Source organism: Eptatretus burgeri, chromosome 14 (genome assembly GCF_056783735.1).
Source record: "Eptatretus burgeri isolate ZD-2024b chromosome 14, Ebu_testis_v1, whole genome shotgun sequence".
Taxonomy (NCBI): Eukaryota; Metazoa; Chordata; class Myxini; order Myxiniformes; family Myxinidae; genus Eptatretus; species Eptatretus burgeri.
Genome location: NC_140974.1, coordinates 29,632,064 through 29,657,750, shown reverse-complemented (window position 1 = coordinate 29,657,750; position 25,687 = coordinate 29,632,064). Strand labels below are relative to the sequence as shown.

At 40.4% G+C, this 25,687-nt stretch overlaps 1 protein-coding gene across 1 annotated transcript in view; it reads right to left on the bottom strand.

Moving 5' to 3' along the window:
* Positions 1 to 25,687, bottom strand: part of LOC147012881 (sucrase-isomaltase, intestinal-like) — a 465,156-nt gene that overhangs the window by 372,948 nt on the left and 66,521 nt on the right. The window contains exons 10-11 of the mRNA XM_085853461.1: positions 25,671 to 25,686; positions 9,542 to 9,693 (exon numbers count right to left, since the gene is read on the bottom strand). Of these exons, the coding sequence (XP_085709587.1) occupies positions 9,542 to 9,693; positions 25,671 to 25,686 (168 nt within the window). The remainder of the gene's footprint in view (positions 1 to 9,541; positions 9,694 to 25,670; position 25,687) is intronic.

The window sequence follows — 25,687 nt, the reverse complement described above, 5'->3', positions numbered from 1 at the left end:
GAAGAAATTGGGTGCAGTTAAGTCTGGGCTTACTGCTGGCCATGGAACATCTTCAAATCATGAAATAACATGATGTGGAAACAGGCCCTTCAGAAGTGTCATTGATGCATGAGCAGTATGGACAGTTGCCCCATCCTGTTGAACCCAGGTTTGATCATCAAATCCCATGTCTGTTATTTTTAGAGCAAGAAAATTGCTTATACTTTCAAGATATCGCTCAGATGTCACAGTGACCGTTTTCACAATGGCATCACGAAAAAAAATATGGCCCGATGACTCTGGCCCAAGAAATGTCACACCACACTGACACATTCACTGCATAAAGGTGGTTAGTGGAAATACTCAGGATTTTCTTCTGTCCAAAATCGGATGTTCTACTTGTTGACATAACCTGAGAACTGGAAATGAGCTTCATCTACCATCATTCGTCTCTCAATAAACATGTCATCCATCTTGCTCATCAAAATAATTTTTTCACAATGTCTCACATGTTAGTAAATCTTACAGGAATACTTTATAATCTGAAAGAAAAGAAGAAAAAAAATAGAATTGCTTTGGATTTTCCTTTAATTTCAAATGTGCAAGTTATTTATTGGCCACACTTTATAACCGCAATGTATAATATATTCCTTTTTTCACTTTTATGGCCTTTTCTTGGACGATGATGTGCATTTGGTACATAAGATACATTGAACGCCCCTTGAATTTATTATGTACATATTGAGGATGGAGGGGAGGATTATAGATTATCTATATATTAAAGTAACCAGATTTCTCCATATGTCCATACATTACTCTGTCACACTGTTTTCGCTGGGATGTCATTACTTTGTTATGTCTGGGAAGTCATTTACATTTAGCATTAGGCTAGGCCTCTATGGAGGTGCATGTCATTCCAGCGTCCAGCACTCAACCTGTCCGTCACTTTACTGATGGCAGTTTAACACCAAAACCCATATATCTGACTCTATCTGACTATCTAATGTCCTTAGGCGACGGGATGAATGCCAGATGTGAGGCATCGGGATGACAGATTAGTAAGATGGCGTTATGTCTGGGACGTCAGTACAGCGTTATGTCTAGCACTAGGCTAAGCGTTTATGGTGGTGTAGTGTTGATGACTTAATGAGAATTGCATTTTGCAACTTGACAAGGAAACACAACATAAAGCCTGATCCTTGGGAACAGAAAACAAACTAATACCGGAGCGAAGTTGATGGCACACCATCGTAAATCCCCATGCTTCCTACCTAAAGCAAAGTAGAAAGATGGCAAAAGGTTCCACCAGGAATGACCCAATATTAAGTTTTGAGTTAAAAAAAAAAACTTTTGCCAATTTTGACCCTTGTAACCCTAAGCATGAACTACAGCTAAAAACTGCAGCATGAATGGGAGAGTCAATTCTAAAAAAAATCTTTACATATTTCATGCATCCACCAATGTTAATTGCATGTACAAAGTTTCATTTAAAAACGTATAAAAATGTGCCCATAATTGCATTTTTGGTATTTGAACTTTTGACCCCACCCCCTCAATGATACTACTCTCACACCTTTTAGCCATTTGGTGATCGTAAGTATGAAGTTTGGTGAATTTCTGCACAACCGTTTAGGAGGTGATTGCGTGATGGACTGACCGACGGAAGGACAGACAGACCCGATTACAATATCCCTCAATTTTTTTCAAAAAGTGCAAGGATACATATTGTTTTTTGGGGGAAAAACGTGTGCTCATTACTAAATGAATACTGGGTTGTTAGCATAACTCTGTTACTGTACTGCAACATACAGGAAGTCCGAAAATGAATATACCAAAAAAAAACGTTGAATAGTTTTATTGTTGTTCGAGATACTGACATAAATTTGATACGAGTAGATGCAATACACTTTTAAAGTTTTTGATTGATGTGAATATTGATTATTTTCTTTATTTTTCAAGAGAAACCCAATTTTCTGATTTTTTTTTTTGAAATGATTTTTTTTCTGATATAATGAAATCGTCAAGAGAAAGCAAAGATTGTGAGATTTGTGGATGAATGTGGTTCAATCATTCAAGTCCAAAGGCGTTCTCAGCATGAAATGAATAAAGCAGTTCCTGAAAGATGCTCCATACAAAGATGAGCGGATTGGTTTGCGGCTACAGGATCTGTCCTGAAGGGGAAATCTGCTGGAAAGCCAAGAAACTCAAATGAGAGGGTGAATACTGTTATGGATGCATTTACCAACAGCCCTAAAAAGTTAATTAGGACAGCATCACTTGAGTTAAACATTCCAAAAACCTCTGTTCATGATATCCTTCATAAAAAATTGAGGTTTAAATGTTATAAAATGCAAACAGTTCATAAACTTTTAGAAGAGGATTATGAAACAAAAGTAGAGTAAATGTTTGTCAATAGTTATTTGAACGGATAGAATCAGATGAATATTTTTTTGATTGAACCTCAGTTTTTAGTGATGAGGCCACATTTCACAGATCAGGCAAAGTTAATCTTTACAATTGTCGGATATGGGTAGAAGAAAATCTGCATGAATTGTATGAACATGAAAGGAATTTGCCGAAAGTAAATGTCTGGTGTGGCATGTCACGTTCTCGTATCTATGAACCGACCCCATTTCTTTTATGAACGCAGTTACCAGAATTTTGTACCTTAACATGCTACGAGAGTTCTTTATTCTGCAACTCCAAGAAAATCCTGACTTGTTACAAAGAGCTATATTTCATCAGGATGGAGCTCCACCTCACTTTGTTCGAATTGTTGAAGTGTTTTTAAATCAAACTTTGCTAGATCATTGGATTGGTCGAGGAGAGCCTATGAAATGGCCTGCTCATTCACCTGACTTAACACCTTTAAATATTTATCCCTGGGGTTTTTAAGAACAACATTAGTATTTCTCCAATTCATAATTTTACCTCCTGTAACATCAAGTTGTTTCATTCTCCTTGTCATTTTCTTTTCAATACAAGGTCAACGTTTAACTCATGATTACTGTTATAAAATTCGCTGAAGGTAAAGTTCACTGAATCAAATCTACATCATGGTTTTTATGTTGTTCCTTCCTTGATACTTTAATCTTTATTCTGCAGGAACGACCTCTTTCGAGTGCTTTTATTCCATACATAAAACATGTTCCGAGGACATATAGAAGGTGCCCATGAAAAGAAACGTTAATTTTGATATTTGCAGTGAGCCCTTCAGCTGAACACGTGAACAAGAGGGATGTCTCACATGTTGGCACACACCACATGTCCTGAAGATATACAGATTGACGATATCAGCATTGTGGCTTTACCCTCAACCTTTAGGACATTCTAAGCACAAGGATCTTAAGGACCTTTCTCATTTTAATGAGTAGCACAGTAAACGGCGACAGCATGTGCAAGGGACCAATGTCTAGTCTCAAGGAAGCAACATTGGGCTGGGTTGCAAAAAGATCACTAACCCATAACAGTTCAATAACCACTGTGGTGTAATGCTCGAGTGTCCACTATGAGTCTATGAGGTTGGCAGGTTGAACCCCAGCTAAGTCATATAAAAGACTTAAAAATGGTACATGCAGCTTCCTTGCTTGGTACTCAGCATTTAAAAGGATATAATGTGGAAAAACAACCATAGGCTGGTTACCATAGTACAGGCCTAATGGGCCTAATAGCGTCCTCCTGTGTTGATGTTCCTTGTAATAATAATAAACTAGAGGCTTTATAACTGCGAGCAGTTATGGCCAGGTCCCATGATGCACCACTTTGATACAACCCCGCTTTGATCGGACACCTGGCCAACAACAACCTCTTTATCCAGAAAAATTTTTTTTTCCTTCAATCCAATTTCGCCACCAAACCATGTGACCTACCATAGTGTGACACTCACGGGACTTGAACAGTCCCGCCAACGTAGAATGAGCCGAAACGATGGAGGCGGTTTATTTTTTACAACCCGAGGACGGCGGTTTTAATCGCTCTCAAGCAAACGGGACGAGGAAGGTGGCACGAGTCGCTTTTCACCGAGTTAATAATGTTTATTTCTCTAACCAGAACGATAATAATACTCGGCAAGAGGAGGGATCCGGGGGCGATTCGACGGGAGGTGGTGTGGGTTCAGGCATGGGGGAAACACAAACAATTCCAATGGATATACAAATCTCAAACCCTCTAAGGCGCCAGGTACACACACATATACACACACACACACACACACACACACACACACACACACACACACACACACACACACACACACACACACACACACACACACACACACACACACACACACACACACGCACACACAAAACGTAGCTCGTGGTCAGGCTTGCCCATGGTGTCGACGTAACAATCACTGGATTGGTGCCGGACGAGCTGGCGTTGCGCTCGTCAGGGGCAGGAGACATGGTGGTGCCGAGGTTCCGTCAGCCCTTCTGCGCAGAACTGCAGTTTCCGGCCTGTGAGCTCCAACCAGCCACCGTGGTGCTGATCCTAGTAGTGTCGACCTCCTGGTGTAGGCCCAAGAACGCTCACAGCCGCCAGTTCTAGCGCCAAGATGCGAGCAGGAGAGGGAGGCAGGTCCGCCCGCCGTTCGGTCCCATACTCCGAGCCAGCAGAACTCCAGAGCCAACCGAGGTGAGGCACGAGGCACAGCAATGCCCCGAGACACGACGAATCCAGGAACGAACCAGCGCAACGAGAGAGCGTGCTCAGAGACAAACAGCCTCGACCAGACGCTTTCTAATCTATGACTCTTCTTCCTCTCCTAATCAGCACGTTTTTATACTCGAGTCCTCGTCACTTCCAATCGAGCCCTTTTATTGGCCCTCTGATGTCGCCTTCCGCCAATCGTGATCAAGGGGCGGAGCCATCCGCAGCACTGTCCTGTTACGTCATGGCAAGCCAACAGGGAACACTTAAAGGGGATACGCATAAACACTTAGCCTAACCCGTCTCCCTATCTAATTACGTGACAATTATCATTTCCCCCTTAAAGAAATGGACATTTACTAAACAACTTATCACCACTGAATTGCGACTTATTACATCGAGATCCTGGTACAACTCGAACAGCATGGAATACCTAATTAAACATCCTAATTACCCTTTGAATGCATACCCCCCCCCCCAGACATAACAATATATTCGTCATCACCTGCCTCCTTCCACCCCACCCTTTCCTCCTCCCACCCCAGACCCTCCAGACTCACCCCACCCCTTTCTCCTCACACCACAGTCCCTCCAGACTGCCACCCCACCATTTTCCCTGTATTTTCCAACTGCACCCCTTCCCCTGCCTCCTCCCACACTTTCCCCCTCCCACCACAGTCCCTCCAGACTGCCACCCTACCCTTTCCCCTGTACTCTCTAACCCCACCCCTTTCCCTGCCTCCTCTCACCCCTTCAACCTCCCACCACAGTCCCTCCGGACACCCACCTGACCCATTCCACCTCCCAACAGGTTGAACTGTTGGGAGGTGTTGGGAGGTTGGGAGGTACCTCTGGACTCCGACCCCACTCCTTCCCATGCCTCCTCCCACCCCACCCTTCCCCTTTCCCTGCCTCCTCCTACCCTAATCCTTCCCCTTCACCTCCCTCCGTTAGTTACCAAGTGTAATTGCCTGTGTTCAGTTTCACTTTTCTTGTGGAGAGCTCTCCAAGTGGCTTAAGCACTCAAACAAGCACTTCATTCAAAACCATTGAGAAGAACGGCTGGCTTGGCAAGCGTGAGCTATCTATTTGGAAACTGAACACACCCCTGGACATCTCGACAGCATACAGTGCATACAAAATGCTGACAACAGGACAGTTTTTGAATTGAAGATGTCAAATATTAATCATGACGATTTTTGTTGGAATGAAAATGCACCTTGTTCAGTTTCAATGCGTTGTTTTAGTTTTTAAAATGTACATCAACTCTGCCGTGATGTTGAGTGTACAAAAGTGTACATGCACATATAAAGAAATATCTCTTGGTAATTTTCCCCGGCAGCCTCCCACCAATTAGTTACGGATGCAGGTATATCACGACGAAGCCGTTGCTAATGTTTAATCACTCCACATAACATGTGTATTACATATCCATCAGTCTGTTTATCAGCTTTTAAAACTCGAGTGAAAACGAAAAGTATTTTTCATGAAAGACTATGATTTTCTTTCCTCTGCATATGAGAATTAATGTACCTTAATTGGGGGGGGGGGGGGTGTATATTAGACCACTGCCGCCTGGTCATTGCAAACAAAACATGCATTACCTCATTTTAGTTGTAATACAAATGTTCCTTTGTTTCCTCAAAATGGTACCTTTATTTTATAACAAAAGATGCATTGTTCAGTCTTGAAATGTACGAGACCTCTCAACATATTGAGCTCTGTGAAGAGAAAAATATGGCCACATTTTCTGGGTGGCTGTAACGACAGGTGTGGCCGAGCTAAAAGGCAGTGCTTGTGATGTTTGTGGAGAGGAGCGAAGGTTTGGCTTGCAGAATGGACGGTGCTTATGATTCACCCACCCACAGACACAAACAGCTCTCTGCAGTATATAAGATATGATTTATTGGGTATGATAAAATATTATTATTGGGTACTGGACTTTGCAGTGATAATCACCGACGCTTGCTGTATATATTTTATTTAACAATGATGTCATCAGTTACATGGTTTCGCAACCACATTGGTCTCAAGAAAAATATTTTAAAATGATATTTTGTAAACTGCTGTTGTGATCAATTCAATACTTTGCAGTGATGATCCACTTCCCTTGCGCCATGTAATATTATGTTATTCATATTGATGCGTTAAGCGGTTTCAGAGAAAACGTTTTTAAAGTTTTGGTTTTCAAACAACCATGGCTGCCAAACCACGTGATCTATGGCATTGAAACTATGCACTCTGCCCATTATTGGGTAGAGGATCACGTGTGTGCAGTTTTGTCTTCATTGGATAAGGTTCATTTTTCTATCCAATATGGCTGCCACACCACATGCCATATGAGTTATCATTTTCACACTGTGTGTAGCAATGATGTTCGAGGATATTTGGTAAATTTTGCTTTGATCGGATAAGCGGTTCTCGATAAAACAATACTTAATATTTTTCTTCAATCCAATATGGCCGCCGAACCACGTGAACTATCAATTATTATCACCCTAGTATCCACAAGTCATGGTGAACATGTCTGTGAAGTTTCCACTCAATCTGTCCAGCCGTTCTGGAGAAGAAGATTTTTGAAGGTTTCAGGGTTGTAGAAGCGGACTTCCTCTTTTTAGTAGTTTTTGTGTTCAATCTGTTTGAATGTGGGCATTAATAAGAACTGTAGTCTCATTTAATCCCTCATCTGTAGTGTCAGTTAATCACTGCATCTGCTGATTTTAATCACGAAATATTTATTGATTCATCTTGATGCAACTCATTTTATTAGAACTTGAAATCAAATGTAATAATCTGTGTCTCTGTTTTAATAAGGTCTTATTTTGTGCTGGAGCTAAAGTTCCACAGCCATTTGGCTCCATAGAAACATTATTCGCTCGCTGCATAGCTGGATGCCTCGAGAATGCACTCCAATGTCCCCTCCCTCTTCTCTCTCTTCTTAGATTTCTAATTAATGTGCTCGCCATTTGTGCTCACATGCATTTGTAAAGAAATTATGTCATTTATTAGCTAATGCTTGATAATGATAGCTTGATACATAACTCTGCCCAGAGTTGCCCTGTCGCAGTTGGCCTGTTATTCGGGACCTCTGCCCACCTGTGCAGTTTGTTGTTTCTGACCAGGGCAATAAGAAGCACTCTCTGGCTTACATCAGGCCCTTTTCCCTGTCTCGATAAATCTCAAAAATCCTTCACATGACTCTAGCTGGCTCCTCTAGCTGGTTAGATATGGGCCATTGTGACCTGACTCCCTCCCATTCTTGTCCATTTTATTTGAGATAAAGTTCACACATACCGTCCTGCATGTTGTGCACTCGGCCCAGACACACCCCCACCTTCTCTGCTCTCTCGTCGGCCCCAAAAAACTTCCCTCTCACCTTCTCCTGTATTCTATATCGAGGAAATTCCTTTAAGCTCCGATTAGCGAAGACCATTGCATGGTTGTCATCAATGATCCTTGCTCCCTAATTACGTGTTGAAGAATCTCTGTTGATGTACTTTGCCTCAAGTGGACAATTTGAGTTTGACTTCCACAACAGGGTAAATCAAAGATGGCTGCCAGACCATGTGACCCATGACATCATAGTAATCAAAATGTATTCAGCATTAGTCGATCATTTTTGTGCTGTTTCACTTCGATCTGTAAAGCAGTTCTGGAGATCTTTTTCCTTTAAATAAAAACAATATGGTGGCCAAACCACAAGACAGATGACATCATAAATTTTATAATTTCATTTCTATTTGGTCATAGATTATGTTTTTGAAGTTTCAGATTTTTAGGACAAGGATATCAAGTATATCAATATTGGCTGCTCTACCACTACACCGAAGACATCATCATTACAAGCACCTTATTCCCCATTGGCAGTTGAATGTGATGTACTGTTTCAAATTTTTCCGATTTATAATTTTTTTCAAAAAATTTAGTTTAATCCAAGATGACTGCCATACCATGTGACCTATGACATCATAATTATCATTAAATGTTTCTCCATGGGGGGTCACTCCTCCCCTGAAAATTTTGTAATTGGACAAGCAGTTGCTGAAGAAAAAAATGTTGAAGAAATAATCGAACAAAAGAAAACCGAAAAAGGTACGAAGAATAACGATAAAATGAAACAGAACAGAAACAATTGGGTACCACAGCCTGCAATGCCAATGTTACCCTAATAACCATTCCTTTCACACCATAAGGGACATTGGGCTGCCAAGGCAGTTTCATTTGGCTATGGAGTACAGTCTGGACAGGTCACCACTCTAATGCAGGATATTCAATTGATTTGTTGCCCCAGTAAGCTGTCAACCTACCTTTTTGCCAACCTTGGAAGGATGACGGGCTGAGTCAACCTACCTGGTGTTATTTCAATGGTAATAAAACAGGGGCTCAAACTCAGGACCCAAATATCTTAAGCCAGCCAACTTAACCAAAAAGCCAACACCAGGCTTGGTTCCTTGTAAGGGAACATACTGTATATTAATTATTATTATATTTCATGGGGACATCACGGGGCCACCAATTAAACGATGGTAAACAAAATGAACAACCATATGTCCTTGACTATCTTGAAGGGAAACTTCCAGAATACTTACCACAACGCTTATTTATGTGAAGGCTTCCATTCACCCCACCCTTTTTATAAGGGGAGTCAATTTTTTTTTACTGTTCAGCAAACTAGACAGCAGCTTTAGTTTCTCCAAAGAGATACCATTACTCGTTGCTGGCTCAGCAAGATATTGGTAGTTTTGGCCAACTTTTACTCCTTCAAGAAACAAACTCAGATGGAGATAGATTTGAAGTCATGACAAAACTACGGAGACCCCCTTGTCTTTCACAATATACATCAAATTTCATTGGAAACAAACGAAAAAGAAAACGTGGAAAAGTAAAGAAACAGCAGAAATAATAAACTTACAAGATTCGTTTGCTTGATTTCCGAATCACTTGAATGCCAAAGGGATTTTCTTTCACTTCCAAAAGGTATGAGTTTTGAGAGGCGGTGCTTCTTGAGTGAAGTGCTGGCTTCTGCAGTGGGACTTCAAAGCGCTTTGAATTTGGATCAACAATCTGCAACAAAGAGATGCGGGATAGACAAAATTCGTGAAGATTTGAGTCAGTGTGATGTAGCCCATCGTCTCCTCAAAGCCTGATCGTCACCGCAGAGCCTGATAGTCTGCTCATAGCTCCGTATAGTCTCCTCATAGCCACAAATAGTCTCCTCATAGCCCCATATAGTCTCCTCATAGCCCCATATAGTCTCCTCATAGCCACAGATAGCCTCTGCATAGCCACAGACAGCGTCCCCATAGCCCGAGAGCTTCCTGATAGCCCAATAACCTCCTTACAGCCCGATGGTTCTAAGATAATCGCTCTGCATCGCGTACCTCTCCATAGCACATGAGGACCAGCACTTGAAAGCACGAGTTGACAATACTTGAGGATTTGTCTAGTCACATAATAATAAAAATAACCATCAAAATAAATACACAATTTGGTGTCTATCTTTGGTCAATGCATTCAGTCATTAGTTCTCCAACCTCAACCAAACTTATGAAGGATCCATCATCTATCAAAATAAATGTGAGCGTGTCAGTCAGCGTGTGTGTGTGTGTGTGTGTGTGTGTGTGTGTGTGTGTGTGTGTGTGTCCTCCATAACTCCAAAACCATGAAACCTATCAGCCTGAAACTTTGCATGCATACTAAGAAAACTCCAAGGGAGTGCTTGAGTGAAAATTCAGCATTTGAGTCCATTAATACACCCCTTTTGAAGATAATTAACGCCCTTATTTAATTATGTCCTTTATCAGGCACATCCTCGGATATCCCGCTCTTCCTTGTTGGGGTCTTAATTCGCCATTTTTTGGGGGCCTGCTCAACAATGCCTTGAGTTGGAACAAGGCACAATAGTTTATTAATGATAAAGTGCTCAAAATGTTTTTTTTTTTTAACTTTCCTCACTGATAGCATTGAATGTCTGATCTACATACCAAGGAATTGCCAAATACATGGCTTTCGCAAGTGCTATAGTTTTCAAATTAAGATCTGGGAGCAATTTTATGCAGGATACCAGGGTGTGTCAATAAAAGGTTAAACACTTCAAAACTTTATTAACCAAAACATTGAGTAATGAAACGAAAAATTAACTCAGGAAGATGAAAACCAAATCATGGAGAAAGGAAACTCATAATGCGTTACTGTGCTTATAGTTGATGTATTCAGTGTGAGCACCAACACACACACACACACACACACACACACACACACACACACACACACACACACACACACACACACACACACACACACACACACACACACACACACACACACACACACACTGCAAAGTTATCAGTGATGTTTCTGCAAGTTTTAATGGATACTGTCTGCACATAAGCCTCAACCGCTGCCTTCAGATCAGGTTCAGATCTGGGGTGTTCCTTGTATACGTTATCCTAACAAGCTCCCCAGAGGAAACAATCCAGCGGATTGAGGTTGGGGCTGTGTGGAGACCATTTATTTTCCATATGCAAACTGACAACTTGTTCGAATTTTTGACGCAGAAAGGCAATTGTTTGGTTGGCTGTATGTGAGGTAGCACCGTCTTGCATGAACTACTGTCGCCGGAAGGCTGCAGTGCTCATTGATTGCTTCAAGTCTTCGTAAAATGCGTTGACAATCGATCGGTATCGTTCTTGATTGATGGCAACTGTTCTTCCGTTTTTCTCTTCAAACCCATACGGCCCAAACACACCTCTGGAGTTGACAGTCACAAAAGCAGTGATTTTAAGCACCCTTAAGCGACTTCTCTTCTTCAACCTCATCTGGACATTGACTTCCCCAGAAAACGTTGTTGTGCGAATTGACAGCACCATTGATGTGAAAGTGTGACTCGTCACTAAACCACACATCGCAAATCCAAGTTGTGTTTGCCTCCATCTTCTGCTGAAGCATCTCACACATAGCGACTCGTACTGCTTTATCCCCATCGGTCAGTTTATGGGCTGTTGTGATATGTTGAGGAAAGAGGTTTAAATCTTGTTTCATTATTCTTCTGATACTGCTGGGAGTGAGACCCAGTTCAGCTGATCTTTGTCGATGCAATTTCTTTGGACTTTGCATGACGGACTCACGAACTCATTCCATGTTTCCTTCACACCGTACACTTCTTGGGTGATGGGACCTTCCCGTGTTAATGTTGAGAATCGTCCCTTCACTTTTGAACTTTTTCACAAGTTTCCAAATGGCTGGCTTGGTTTGTTTCTGGGATGCACTTCATATTCAGTACAGAACCTCGTCTGGATGGAATCAATTGATTTGGTCTCAAAATACCACTTGACAATGTTTACTCTTTACGACGTAGAAAACGTCATTTTTCCGTGGAATCCTTTGTTTATGCTTCAATGACTTCTCCAAAGATCATTGATCACTCCTGCAAAGCAAACCAAATTAAGGTAATGACTAATTAAGGTAAGCACATAGGTCATTTGTAGCGGTTAACCTTTTATTGACACCCTGTATGATGCAATTTCCCACGATCTACTCTCACGGACAAATTAAAGTATACAATCAAAATATACTTTGAGTTTGGAGCATCAGATCACGTTGATAAAATAACTGGAAATCTGGAGTGAAGTCTGAAAAGGTTAAGAAATCGGCAATTATTAGTTTTTTGCAGGTATGTGTCATTACCAATCAGATTGCTATCACTTGCCAAGCCAGCTATTCCTTATCAACCATTTCACTAGAGTACTTGCTTGAGTGCTTTCGCCACTTGCCAAGCGCCCTTCACTACGACAGTCGATAGCGGTCCGGTTCGTGTCCCGAGCGGGATTTACAGATGGAAGTTGCTGCAAGGCAGAGGTCCTCGGATACTATAGCATCCTTTATCAGGCACATCCTCAGATATCCCGCTCTCCGAGCGTAGACTACATAAGGGTAGATTTGGATCTGGAAAGGGACTCTGCAGGTGTGTGTGCATGCCTGCATGCTTGGTTATGGATGCCGTGGTGGCAAAGTTTCATTCCGTATCTTATGAAGATGGTGGTGGAGGTTTTTAACTTTTAATCTCAGCAGTGTACAAGCAATCACATTTTCCTTTGTCCTGGTGACCGTTTCTAAAGCAATTGGTTATTTAATATGAACCGGGTGTAGTTTACAAAATTTATACGGCTTCTCTTTGTGAGTTTCAAAGCAAAATACATTTGATAACACCCGATTTCTGAGCCGTTTGCCGTATTAACACGTTTTCTAAATTACCGAGCCAAATTTTTTCCACTCGTCACATGACGATTTGCAGCTGTTTATAAACATTAATGTTAATGCACATCTTGAAACGTCCATAATGCAACATTGTTTTTAAAATTTGTTTTCTGGAATTCCCCCAAAACAAGGGTGAAAGTGACATCAGGTTTTTGGGTTGTATAGAATATGTACTGAAGTTAGTAATCACACTGACTCCAATCTGCCGAGTCCCGAAAAATTGACGATATCGACCAAGCACATATATATATATATATATATATATATATATATATATATATATATATATATATATATATATATATATATATATATATATATATATATATATATATATATATATATATATATATATATATATATATATATATATATATATATATATATATATATATATGTCTGTGTCTGTGTGTCTGTCTGTGTGTCTGTCTGTGTGTCTGTCTGTCTGTCTCTCTCTCTCATCCTTGCTCCACCCCCACCTAATGAAGTGCAGCACCCTCCAACCATGCCTGTTGTTGGATTAATGGTTTGGGTGGAGGGCTTGGGATCTGAGGATCCTGAGTTCAAATTCCACTTTGCTGTTAAATTCATACCAGGTGGGGTTGACTCTGCTTATCATCCTTCTGTGGTCAGCAAAATGAGTGAGAGCAAAATGAGTGCATTGTAAGCGTTTTACCTTCCGAGATGTCCATGAGTTTAGCTCTCTGTACAGAGTTAATACCTTTCCGGTGTTCACAACATTCAGCCACCATAAGCTTTTTGTTTATAAGTTGTACTAATTAGTACTTACTGATGAAGTATGAGGGATGCACCAGATCAAAGGTCTCATTTTTGGAGAAATTCAAACCAATTTTCAAGTGGATATTCCACTCAGCTAAAACTCTCTTTTGCATAAAATAAAAATAGAATTACTTCTGCATTTTACTTAGAATTTGTTGCTGCACAGAACTGGTACAGGGTTATTTCCCCTTAATATGACTGCGTTAACAATGAGCAAGGTTGAGCTGTTCAATATCAATATTGCATCTCATACCCGGTCTTACATGATAAAATTACCTTTCATGACAGAGATTTCATCATCTCCTATGCATGTAATATTTTAAACATGGGTGAAATATTATCGAGCATGTGTAGTGCTGAAAACGTGCTTACTATTTAGCATGCTGGGTCACTTGAGACAACTCAATTTACATATATTATGCTGTTACCCATTAAATCGTTGCTGAATAAAATGAATGTTAACTAATGTGCCACCAAACAATGCCTCCTTTATATGTTTTTAGGTATAAGGTTCTTTACATGGAGCTTTGACTGTGGGGCAGTGACATATAGACATTCCAATCATGACTTCTGAATTTGACATTAGGTCATCTGAAAAGAAATGCAAAGCTGCCTTTGACAAGACTATTTGCATCTTTTGTGCACAACCATTCCACAAGACTGGGTGTCACACCTGATTTGTCCAAAATAGTCTTTATCTAGGGCATGCAAAGAAAGACTTGATGATTTAGCAAAACAAATTTTACAGCATGAGCATCAAATCCTAAAAGGTATCGAGTCACCTTTCGCAATCATAGAAACTGAAGAGCAACTTTCACTGTCATAGAAACTGTATCATAGAAACTGTATCATAGAAACTGTATCATAGCATAGTGAGCATGCATGTGAAGGTCATTCAAGTAAATCACCTATTTGGGGGATTGTCACGTATGGTACTCCATTGTGGTAGTTTCCAATGTAACTCGTGTATATCTACTTAATGTCATGTACATACACACACTTTGTATCCTTGTTTTGGGACGGTCGGATATAATATTCTTTGAGGAATTATCATGATGGGTATTCCTCGGACAGGTAATTCGGTCCTGGTAACAAGGATTTGGTGTTGCTTTTGATTCCAGGTCAGCCATTACAGGCTACATATTTTGGCTCTTGCCTCATTGAAAGAAAAGTCAGCAATACCGAGTATATTTTCCAAACTCCTGGTCAACGCAAACAGAGACAGCTGTGTCACATCAATATTATAAAATAATATCATGACAGAAAGCAACCAGAAAGTGAGATTTCAGTCCCATCTGCTTTAACTGTAGTTGCTACACAGGAACAAAATTAAATGTGTGAGGAGGCGAAGCTTGACCAAATTAGTGGCAATGCCTGCTTGAAGCTGACCAATACTGAGGTGTTATTACACTTAGATCAAGAATCAAGTCATTTCACTTCAGAAGAGCAGGGTCAAGTCTCAGACCAGGGTTTGTACCATTTTGGGTATCTGATATTCCATGATTTTCCATGACTTTTCCATTACCTTTGACTGATTTTCCATGACCCAACAGGGGCATATATTACTCACCTCCCCCACCCCACCTGAAAACACATCAGCAAGGTTATGCAAATTATCAAGGATTTAAAGTTGACCACTATCCTGCTTCAGTTGAATAACAGATTAATTAACTGATAACATGACAATGGTGAGCTGGATACAGAAGGCCTGTAAAGAACAAAGCAGTACCATTTTGGGTCAGTGCATTCTTAATCCATTTATGCATGTGCTGTACAGTACACTGTATTCCCTTCTCGTTTGCCACTCACAGAGTAATTTTTACATTTTTTCTTTAAACACCCTCCTTATTGATTGCCAAGAGATGAGGTAGAGGGTGCTTTAGCAGAGATAGATCATTTTACAGCAAGAGAAATGGCTGGTGTTCTTGCAGAAAATTTTCTGTAAGGCTCACTTGGTTGCGCCTGGATGGGTAGTGGAGTAGCGGCTGAAACCCGATTCCTATCCAGGTTCCTCCTGAATGACTCCATCTTTGTTCTTTACTTCTTCGCGTTCCTTCTTGGTCTTCCATTTCATTATGCTTGTACCACATTCTGATGCTGTGTGAACCATGCTTCCCTGCTGATGGACCTCTGGTAGATTGTACCTGTTGCTGCGTTTGAGCCTGGGAAGTAAATGCTGAAATCTATCTGTCCAGGTTCTTCCTGACATATTTGTCCTTTGTTCCTTCCACACTTCTTCATTAAAAAAAAAATTCACAATTATCTTTATTCACTCTAATTGTTGCTTTTTCTTCTTTTTCATCTCTTTTACTCCACATTCCTCTTTCATTATCTATCTCTCGAAGGAGGAGTGAATTCTTGCAGAAATTTTTCTGTAAGGCTCATTTGGCTGTACCTTGATGGGCTTGAGGGTAGAGGAGTAGCAGCTGAAACCCGAATCCTATCCAGGTTCCTCCTGATGACTCCATCTTTGCTCTTTACCTCTTCGGGTTGCTTCTTGGTCTTCCATTTCATTTTGCAGGGAGAACATTGGTTGAGCTGTGCTGAGCTGCACATACTCACTCTCAATTTTGAGGATTTTCCATGACTGTCAGTGAAATTCCATTACTTTCCAGGCCTGGAAAAGCATTATGTTAAATTCCATGACTTTCCAGGATTTCCATGACCAGACCTCAAAAAATCACCGTTCTTTCAGTCGAAATATTGAATTATTACTGGAAATATGTTCTCTGAACCAGAAATGATTCCATCTGTTGCAACTCTGCAGTAAACTATGCCAGTTTCTTCAAACACTTTCAGAGCAGCTTCAACAGAATGTGGTTTAAGTACAAAATTAGCAATTGATTTCTGTCTTGGTTCGAGTACTTTTAAAAATCTGGGTGACCTCAGAATGAGGAGATGTTCTTTTGAGCAAGACAGGTTTGCAATTCATTGACGTGAAACTACTGTGATGCTTAATGATGTGAAAAGGACTTCATTCAAACATTTTCTGCAGTTAATGCCTCCCTCCAACTTAACCATGCTTTCAAAATGACATGTTGCCCTTTTTGGATCATTTTGTGAAAACCCATCAAATTGTACTCTTTGTTGCAGTGGATGCATCACTTGAAATGGCATCCTTTTCACTGGTTTCCTCCAAATGGCATCTCTGACTATAGTCAGATACTGGTGGAGTGATACCGTGCATTATCCCCGGGGTGACTGTGTTCGGGCGGAAAGGCTCTATGGCTGGGGTTTGAGCCCTGCTTATCAGCCCCTCAGGAATGTGGAGTGTGGGGTTCAATGGTGGTTGATTGGTTGATCTGGCCGAGCCACTGCCCACACCCCACAATGGCTATTATCTTGCTCCCCAAGATGGTGGTTTTCCTACCCCATGACCCTCCTACCCCCCCCCGGCCCACCGGCTCTCTTGCCCCCCCCACACACCCTGCAGTTCTCCTCTCCCCCGAGCCTTCCAATTCTCCTACCTCCCCTTCTCAATTTTTCCCCCGAACAACACCGGGTACCCCTCATAGTTTGAAATAAGAAAAGGCCTATTTTATAACCATCCATTTTAATTAAGAGTTTGGAACTGTGGTTTAGATAATAGTTTGAGAAATGATTTATGTTAACCTTCTCCATTCATGGGTAGTTCTCCATCAGAGATGACTCTGCCTTTTGTGGAATGATTCCAAAGTGATGGGCTAGTGATGGAACCAAAGTGTCTCGGAGGACACTTCCTTGTGGTGTGTGAGATTAATATCTTCATAAAGAATTTGTTTCATTTGCTAATGTGATCATATTGTCTATTTCTCAGAGTTATCTCAACATCACAACATTGCTTGGTGCATCAAACAGTGACTTTGATGTTGTTAAACAGTGCTTAGTGAAGAATTCCAGGTGTGTTTGCATTGGAAAGACAGCTGGGTGCACGGACCAACTTCCCAATGAAAAAAGATTTTCCAGTTGTGAAAATCAACACCAGATTGACTCAATGTGTAATGTCATGGTACAGACCTGTGAAGTTATTCTTAAACATCTCCCCTCACATTCAGAACAAGATGTAACATCTCTACAGTACATCAAAAATGTCACAGTCAAGAGCAATTCCCTGTGACATACAGAGCATTTGGTATTCCAGCACGTCACCAACCACACATGACCGAGATGATATCATATCCTCTGAGTTCTTCATACGATTGGCCAAAAAGACTGAACCCAACTTAAGTATTTGCGAATAATTATTTTTCATTCTGCTTTTTTCTGCTTTTTGCCACCTTTCAGTCTTTTAAAAACCAATCCCATATTCAGGATAACTCTTTCATCCTAAAATCTATTATTTACTCGAATAAATCTTGGACTGTGTTGGACAACATGATGAGTCATAATCATTTCACGTTGAAGCCATTTGAGAAAACGCACTCCAGATGGTTTGGAGCTGGGCAGGTGCGGTGAAGATGATAACAACAGGAAGTGAGTTGGGTTCATGTTGAATATATACTGCTGCAAACGGCAATGAGAGCACGTGCAAGCAAGATCCACTTGTGCCACAGGATCTCTCTTTATTGGGCCTTCTCTCTCTCTGTCTCATCACCCCTGAGTAAAGAACCACTTAAGCCGTTGACATCCGAAGGGCATGCTGGGGTATTTATATAATTATTCATCTGTAACAGTCTGTAGTTCGACTTCACAACCATGCTCTTATTCTTCCACCCCCCCACCCCACCCCCCTAATTGTTTTGGAAATAAATCCTTGCTCATGTGAATATGTATATGGCCATCGGCAGCAGGCTCCAAAGTGCATAACGAATTGCCAAAATAAACCCACAAGATGGGTGGACTGGGTCAACACATTAAGTGCCTCCATTCGTGGATCACTTGAAGGCTTGCTCGCAGAGGGTTGTTATAAACCCTGCGTATGCGTTTACATACATGTCGGAATCTTCTCAATCTAAAGTAAACATATATACAGTGTATATATATATATATATATATATATATATATATATATATATATATATATATATATATATATATATATATATATATATATATATATATACACACACACATATACTTGTGGGGAATGCTTGCACATTGTCAGCAATAATGAACCATGTTTCTCCATTGTCTCAGGTTGCTCACCTGCATTTGAATTTTCATTTATTTATTTTCATTTGTAAATATTTTCATTTACGGACACTTTCTGATAGTTGTGCAAAATATATATCTAATATATAAGGCTCATTCTAAATACTCATTGACTGACTCAGTGACTCACTGACTGACATATTAATGCTCGTTATATTCTGGGTGACGTAGAAAGCTGAAAATGTGTGGCACTGCACATTTAAGCCCATACATCAGGAAAAAAAAAATGACATATATATATATATATATATACATACATGTACATGCAAATAACCCAGTTCCACCAGACTATTAGAAAGTTCATTACCAAAGAGTGTGGAATATTTGGAGAATTCACAATCAATTTCCTTTGACAGCACAATAGCAGGGATCCGTGTAAATTCCATGTAATGTAAAGTGTGACCAAGTTTTCAACCCTTTACACCTTCCCCCACCTCCCAGCCCCATGTTCTCATCTCCAAATCTTCAAACCCACTGCCCACTCCCAAGTCCTCAAGGCCCGTCTCTGCCAAAAATCAAATCAGACAATGCACAACAAATTGGTGTGTGTGTGTGTGTGTGTGTGTGTGTGTGTGTGTGTGTGTGTGTGTGTGTGTGTGTGTGTGTGTGTGTGTGTGTGTGTGTGTGTGTGTGTGTGTGTGTGTGTGTGTGTGTGTGTGTGTGTGTGTGTGTGTGTGTGTGTGTGTGTGTGTGTGGGGGGGGGGGGCTAATGTAAATAACCATAATTGGGCAAAATAAAAGAAAAATCATTTTACAAGGATTTATTGGAATGCAGTTTTTGCAGGATGACGTCTTGTTGTGCAGATGCAAACTTTTGTGTGTGAAATATGCAGTTTTAAGGCCCGGTCACACCTTGACGTTTTAGCCAACGTATGCCGATTTTTGAATTTTTTTTCTAAAACGCTGGCACACGTTGAATACGTTATGGGTAAGTTTTGATAACATTGAGAGCACGCTGAAAAACACTGCCATACGTCGTTGTACGTTGGCTTTAAACGTTGTACTTTTCGGTTGTCCTCAAATTTTTTCATGCTTGAAATTTCACGATGTATGCCGGCGTATGACTCACACGTTCCGCTACGCTGGCCACAAGTTGTATGCATGGTCTGCGATCGTTGACAGACGTCATCACATGCTACTTGTAAGTTAATCATAAGTTGAGACACGCCGAGGTAATGTTTAGCGTACCCTAAACTTATTTCTAACCTATGATTAATGTGTTGTTGGCACGTTATGCGATCGTTGCCACACATCGACAGACGTTACTTTTAAGTTACTCATTGGCTGAAAGACGTCGGTATAATGGATCGTCCTTGCGTCAGCATCCACGGCCACGGCCAGGACACTTATTTGCAGCATTCTTCAAACTTTTCTTCGGCATGACCAGGATGTTCACACTTCGATGTCTAGCTTGGCTATGATTCCAATTGTCCATCGGCAGCGTCTATTTAAAATAGTCGAGTTTGAGCGTTTTAACATGTTCAGAAGAAACGCTTCAAATTTCAAAACCTCAGCGTCAAAAAACAAAGGCGAGTGACAGCAATTTAAATCGTTCATTGTAAACAATGAAAATGGCTGAGTGGTACCGTTTAAAAGTCGTTGAGTGTAAAAAAAATCCAATTGTTGAGCGCAAGCGTCTACTTTCAATAGTGGAGATGCAGCCATTTAAATCGTTGAGTGGCAGCCTATGAACCTACCCGTGGACATGCGGACGCAAGGAGGATCCATCATAACCCACACCCTCCCCCTCACACTCACCTACTACTGCCAACATGAACAAACTACTACTAATACTAATACTAATACTAATACTGATACTGATACTGCTGACATGGACATCGACTCAAAAAGGAACTCGAAAACACTGTTGGGTTCCCTTTTATGAACAGCATTTTTATATACCAATTCCCAAAACTGCTGGGAACACGTCTTTATATGGCAGTTGTAACCTAGAAACACGTTCATTTTTTTTTTTTTGTCGACCGGAAGACGTCATTGGAATACGTCTACATACGTCGATGTGTGTTGGGACTACGTAAAGAATTGGTTCAAAGCACGTCAAACACAAGTGAGAAATAAGTTTCACGTAAAAAAGACATTACCGCGACGTGTTTCGACTTATGAGTAGCTTATAAGTAGCCTTTGTGGACGTGTGTAAGCGTCCACATATCGTGTGTAAAACTTATCCCCATCGCATGCGGAACGTGTGTCATACGCCGAGTACGTCGTAAAATTTTGAACATGTTAAAAATTTCTTGACGTACTCTACTTACTACGACGTATGATAGCGTACTTTAGCGTTGTACTCACGTATACCAAACTTACTCATACCGTATTTGACGTGCCCCAACTTTTTAGACACATTTTTCATAGGTCGGCATACGCTGGCAAGATCGCCAAGGTGTGACCGCGATGTTGACACTTCCATTTCTACGGCAGTTATGATTCGAATCGTTGTGCGTCAGCCTTTTAATAGGCTACGTCACGACATCGTCGGCGATGCGTGCAACGCGCTATGCCTAAGTTAGACTATCGTTGGGCATAGGTTGTGTAGGCCGACAACAGGTCAGTATTCGTTGGTATAAGTTATCTATAACACAACGAAACGTTCTGTGTCCATTACTAATATGTTATGCATACGACCAACTCGTTATGAATACGTCCGAATCTTAAAAAAAAAACATCAAAAGTTCAACGTCAGCCAGCGTTTTACATACATTTTAATACGTTGCCATCGCTGGCTAAAACATCAAGGTGTGACCGGGCCTTTAGTAGAGCTGGGGCAAGTTTTCTCATGGCACCAACCTGTTTTTCAAATTGCTCTAATAGTCATGAAATTGTTTATAAATGTGGCGGTTACAAGAAGTGGATGTAACTTAAATGTTTAATCTGAAAGAGTATCACTGGAACACATGGTCACAGAATAAACAAACAAAGGAAGACTGTGAAGCAGTGGACATGAAACAACATGCTGGTCCAAGTTTCTTTTTGAATGGGAAATTAACCGTTAACCTCACATCCAGAGCCAAATTTAAGTGCATCATCCCCTGGGACATTAGAGTAGTGCAGCCCCTCCCCCCTGCCAACCTTAAAATATAGTGGGAAGTAAAAAAACGAGCTGAAATGCATTGCTGTGTAGGGCTCTATAAACATTTTGTTGCAACACTTTTTTAAACTGAAGAAAATTTGGAAGTAAATTTTTTTTTCATGAACTTTGTACTCATAGCTTACACTAATTTATTTAGCCACCTTAATGCATTAAAACGCAGTGACCATAATATAAATACCAATTACTACCTAAAATAAAACAGTTTACAATGTTACTATGCACTTGCACTGCATTGAAATCCAAGCAATATGAAAATGCACTCTGAAAGCAATTAAAAAAGACTCACCACTTTATAATGTTTTCCTTGTTGATTTCACATTTGCATCCGTGGTCAGGTAACGAGCATTAATATGTCAGTCAGTGAGTCAGTGAGTCAGTCAATGAGTGGTTAGAATGAGCTTTATATATTAGATATATATTTTGCACAACCATCAGAAATCATATACAAGTCTTTGACGATATCAGAGAAATCCAACTTTCTCAAAATGTCACATTCCGTGGTCATGATTGCAAGGCAGTTGTGATGATCCTGGCCCATGGTGGCTCTCAGTTCATTCTTTATAAGTCCCATACGAGAGAATGACCGTTCGGCGGTGCAGTTAGGTAAATAATATAATAAATACGCAAAGGAAACGAAATATGCAAATTCGTGGCAACATTTAGAAATGTGGAAATCACAAGGGCATTTAAAATGAGATGAAGGGGGCCAGAAGCTGTTTTCTTCTCCTTACCCACAACAAATTCAGCATAGTGATGCATTTCTGCTGGGAAAGATCCATCCAAATCTGAAGGATAAGTGGACGCAAGGGCAGCAGCTTTTTTCTGAATATCATGTGCTGACATGTCTTGAAACTCAGTCAGAAAGCCAAACATATTGTGTACATTGACATCGGCTTCTGTTCAGTGCTGACAATGCGTTAAAAGGGTACCCAGGATTTTTCTGAGTCTCAACGCAAAATTTGTCTCTGCCTTGGAGACACACTTCAGTGTGACTTGGTCCATCTGGCAAAGAACTGGGCAATTGTCTCTCCTGACATGTTGCATTCCAGTATGTCTTCTCAACTGCTAATTGTATGGCGCATTCTTCATAATCATCAAAATCGTTCTGAATGTTTTGAAGACGTGATTGTAGAGATTCCAGTAATTTAACCACCAGTGACAGTTCAATGTCTTCTGATTGGACTGACTGAATAATTGCATTAAATCTGTCCAGGATTGTATCCCACAAGTCATCTGGAATGACTATTTCAATGGGGTGCATCTGGCTGCTGAAGTGTTCAGCCATGGGTCTACATTCTTGTGGTTGATAGTCACTGTCACTGTCCCACCCTGTTGTTGCCTTAAAGCACACCAGAAGCATAGATCGCATATGTTCTGCCGGCTGTTCATATTCCCTGACTCTGATAGCAGCATGTTTCCAATCATCAAATCATGAATCAGACAATGCACTTTTCTTTGAATACAATTTGCACACAAAACAAATTACTGTATATACCCTTTTTGACGGTGAGTACAACAACCACTCATAATCAATGATTTCTAAATTCTGCAGCGTTCGTTTAAAAATGTTTTTGGGAATATGTCGAGTTTGACCATGTTCACATTTCCTCTCTCTGAAGCCACATATCTCTCACAGTGATTCTGGCAATCGGTGGGTCCCCACTTTGTCTGGTACACTCAAAGAGACTCGTCGTCTTTCCATTGAGATGGATCATTACTGAAGGAAAGAACAACAGAATCAGGGTTTTGAGTGAGACAAGATGGTTTGCTTGGAGGCAAGTCAAGTTTATTTTCTGAACCCAAGCCTGGTTCTTTTGCAGTACCATCGTCAGCACTGACAGTTAAACTGGTTAGATCCATGATTGCCATTGCTGCATCCTCTCACAATCATGAAAACCCGAAATTGGATAATTTAGGTATTTTACGAAGCAAGCTTTTTTCGCTTCCTTGCTTTTCTTTTTGTTTCTTACACTTAGCTGCACCACTCTCCATCTTTTGGAATGTCATCGCTGCTTCCGGAACGAATGAGTGATTTTAAAATTGCAACAGATATGTACATACATATCCAGAAATAAATATATATATATATATATATATATATATATATATATATATATATATATATATATATATATATATATATATATATATTTGTGTGCCTGATTTTTTTTTTCCAGGAACGAGGGGGGGAAATCGATTATTTATGAAAATATATAAATAACAAGAGCAATAATTGCTTTGCAATACATGTCCCATTCAGGCCCCAATTAGTGTTCAGGAGATAACCATTTGTTTGCATTCAACACACACACAAGCCGATACCAGAACAAAAATGAAGAAGAAACTCTCTAACACACTGTGTTTGGGTCTATTTGGCAAAATAAAAGGAAAAGCAAATTTCATTTACTGATATCTTTTGTGGACTACAAATCAATAAAGCCGACTACGATAACAAACCAGAAATAAAAATTAGTTTGCTTCAATGCACGCCTGAGTAAATACCAGAACCAAAATTAAAAAGAATAAACTCTCACCCAACATGTTTCATTGATTTCTAGCTTTGCCTATTTCATATTAAAAATAACCCGATGTACATGTATAAAGGAAAAGCATGCGTACAGCTTATGTGCATATATAATACATCATTGTTATATAACTGGGATCATTCCAATTGCACCGGGCCATGGACTAACCCCCAGGCCCAAGGCCTGAGGCCTGCCGATCTGTGCTGTTTCATAACCCAATTTACAGGCATGAAGCAAAAACATGCGTACAGCTTGTGTGCATAAATAACACATCATGGTCATATACCTGGGATCATTTCAAGTTCACTAGTCCATGAACTAACACCCAGGCCCAAGGTCTGAAGCCTGCCAATCTGTGCTGCTTCATATAATGACTACGCATGATTTTATTGGGGTGGAGTCAGGCCAGCCGTCCAGCCAATGGATGTGAAACAGTGCGGTAGAGTCAAGGCAGCTGAACACTGACCCATGTTTAATATCTGATGTTTTCTAAGTCTAAAAAAAAGGAATAGTTCCATGAAAAATTTACAAAACGCCCTGAAACTCGAACTTCTTCTTTAACTTATCATAGTAAAGTCATGCACCAAATTTCAGTTGAATATATTAAAGGGTATGGGATAAAAGTCTGAAAAACCACAGGTGTGACGGATGGACGGACAGAAAAACAGAGAGCAAACCTTTCATCCCCTCCCATGAAACTGGTAGTGGACTAATAAGGACCTCAATACGAATTGGATTACAAAGGAATTTTAAATTACCAATTTGAGCTTAATAAAGTGATATCAAATTGATAAAGTGATTTTGACAAAACATTAACACAAATTTATTAAAAACTGGACAGGGAAAGTCAAATTGCCAGCCTTACAAAGCAGATGTGACCCAATACACCACTTCCGTGGCTCTGATAACTCTGAGACAATGGAATAAATAATACTAGCCTTACAAATAAATACATATTTTGTGTGTTGTATGTGGAGCCCTGGAGTTTGGGCCCTGGACAAAAGTCCCGTTGGTTCTTCCCTAAATCCGACCCATAATCAAACATGAGAATCAAATGTGGAATTACCTTTTTCCATCAAAGGTGGCAGTATATGTGAGTGAGAAAACATTGATCACGTATGTGTAACACATGTTGAGGTAAAATTGCCTCACAGGCATGCCTGACATTTTTGAGCAAGTGAATTCGTTGTTTTTTCTCTCGTTGTTTCAGACATTATTAATTGCCACTACATGTGAAGTACCTTGAAATGTAGGCGGT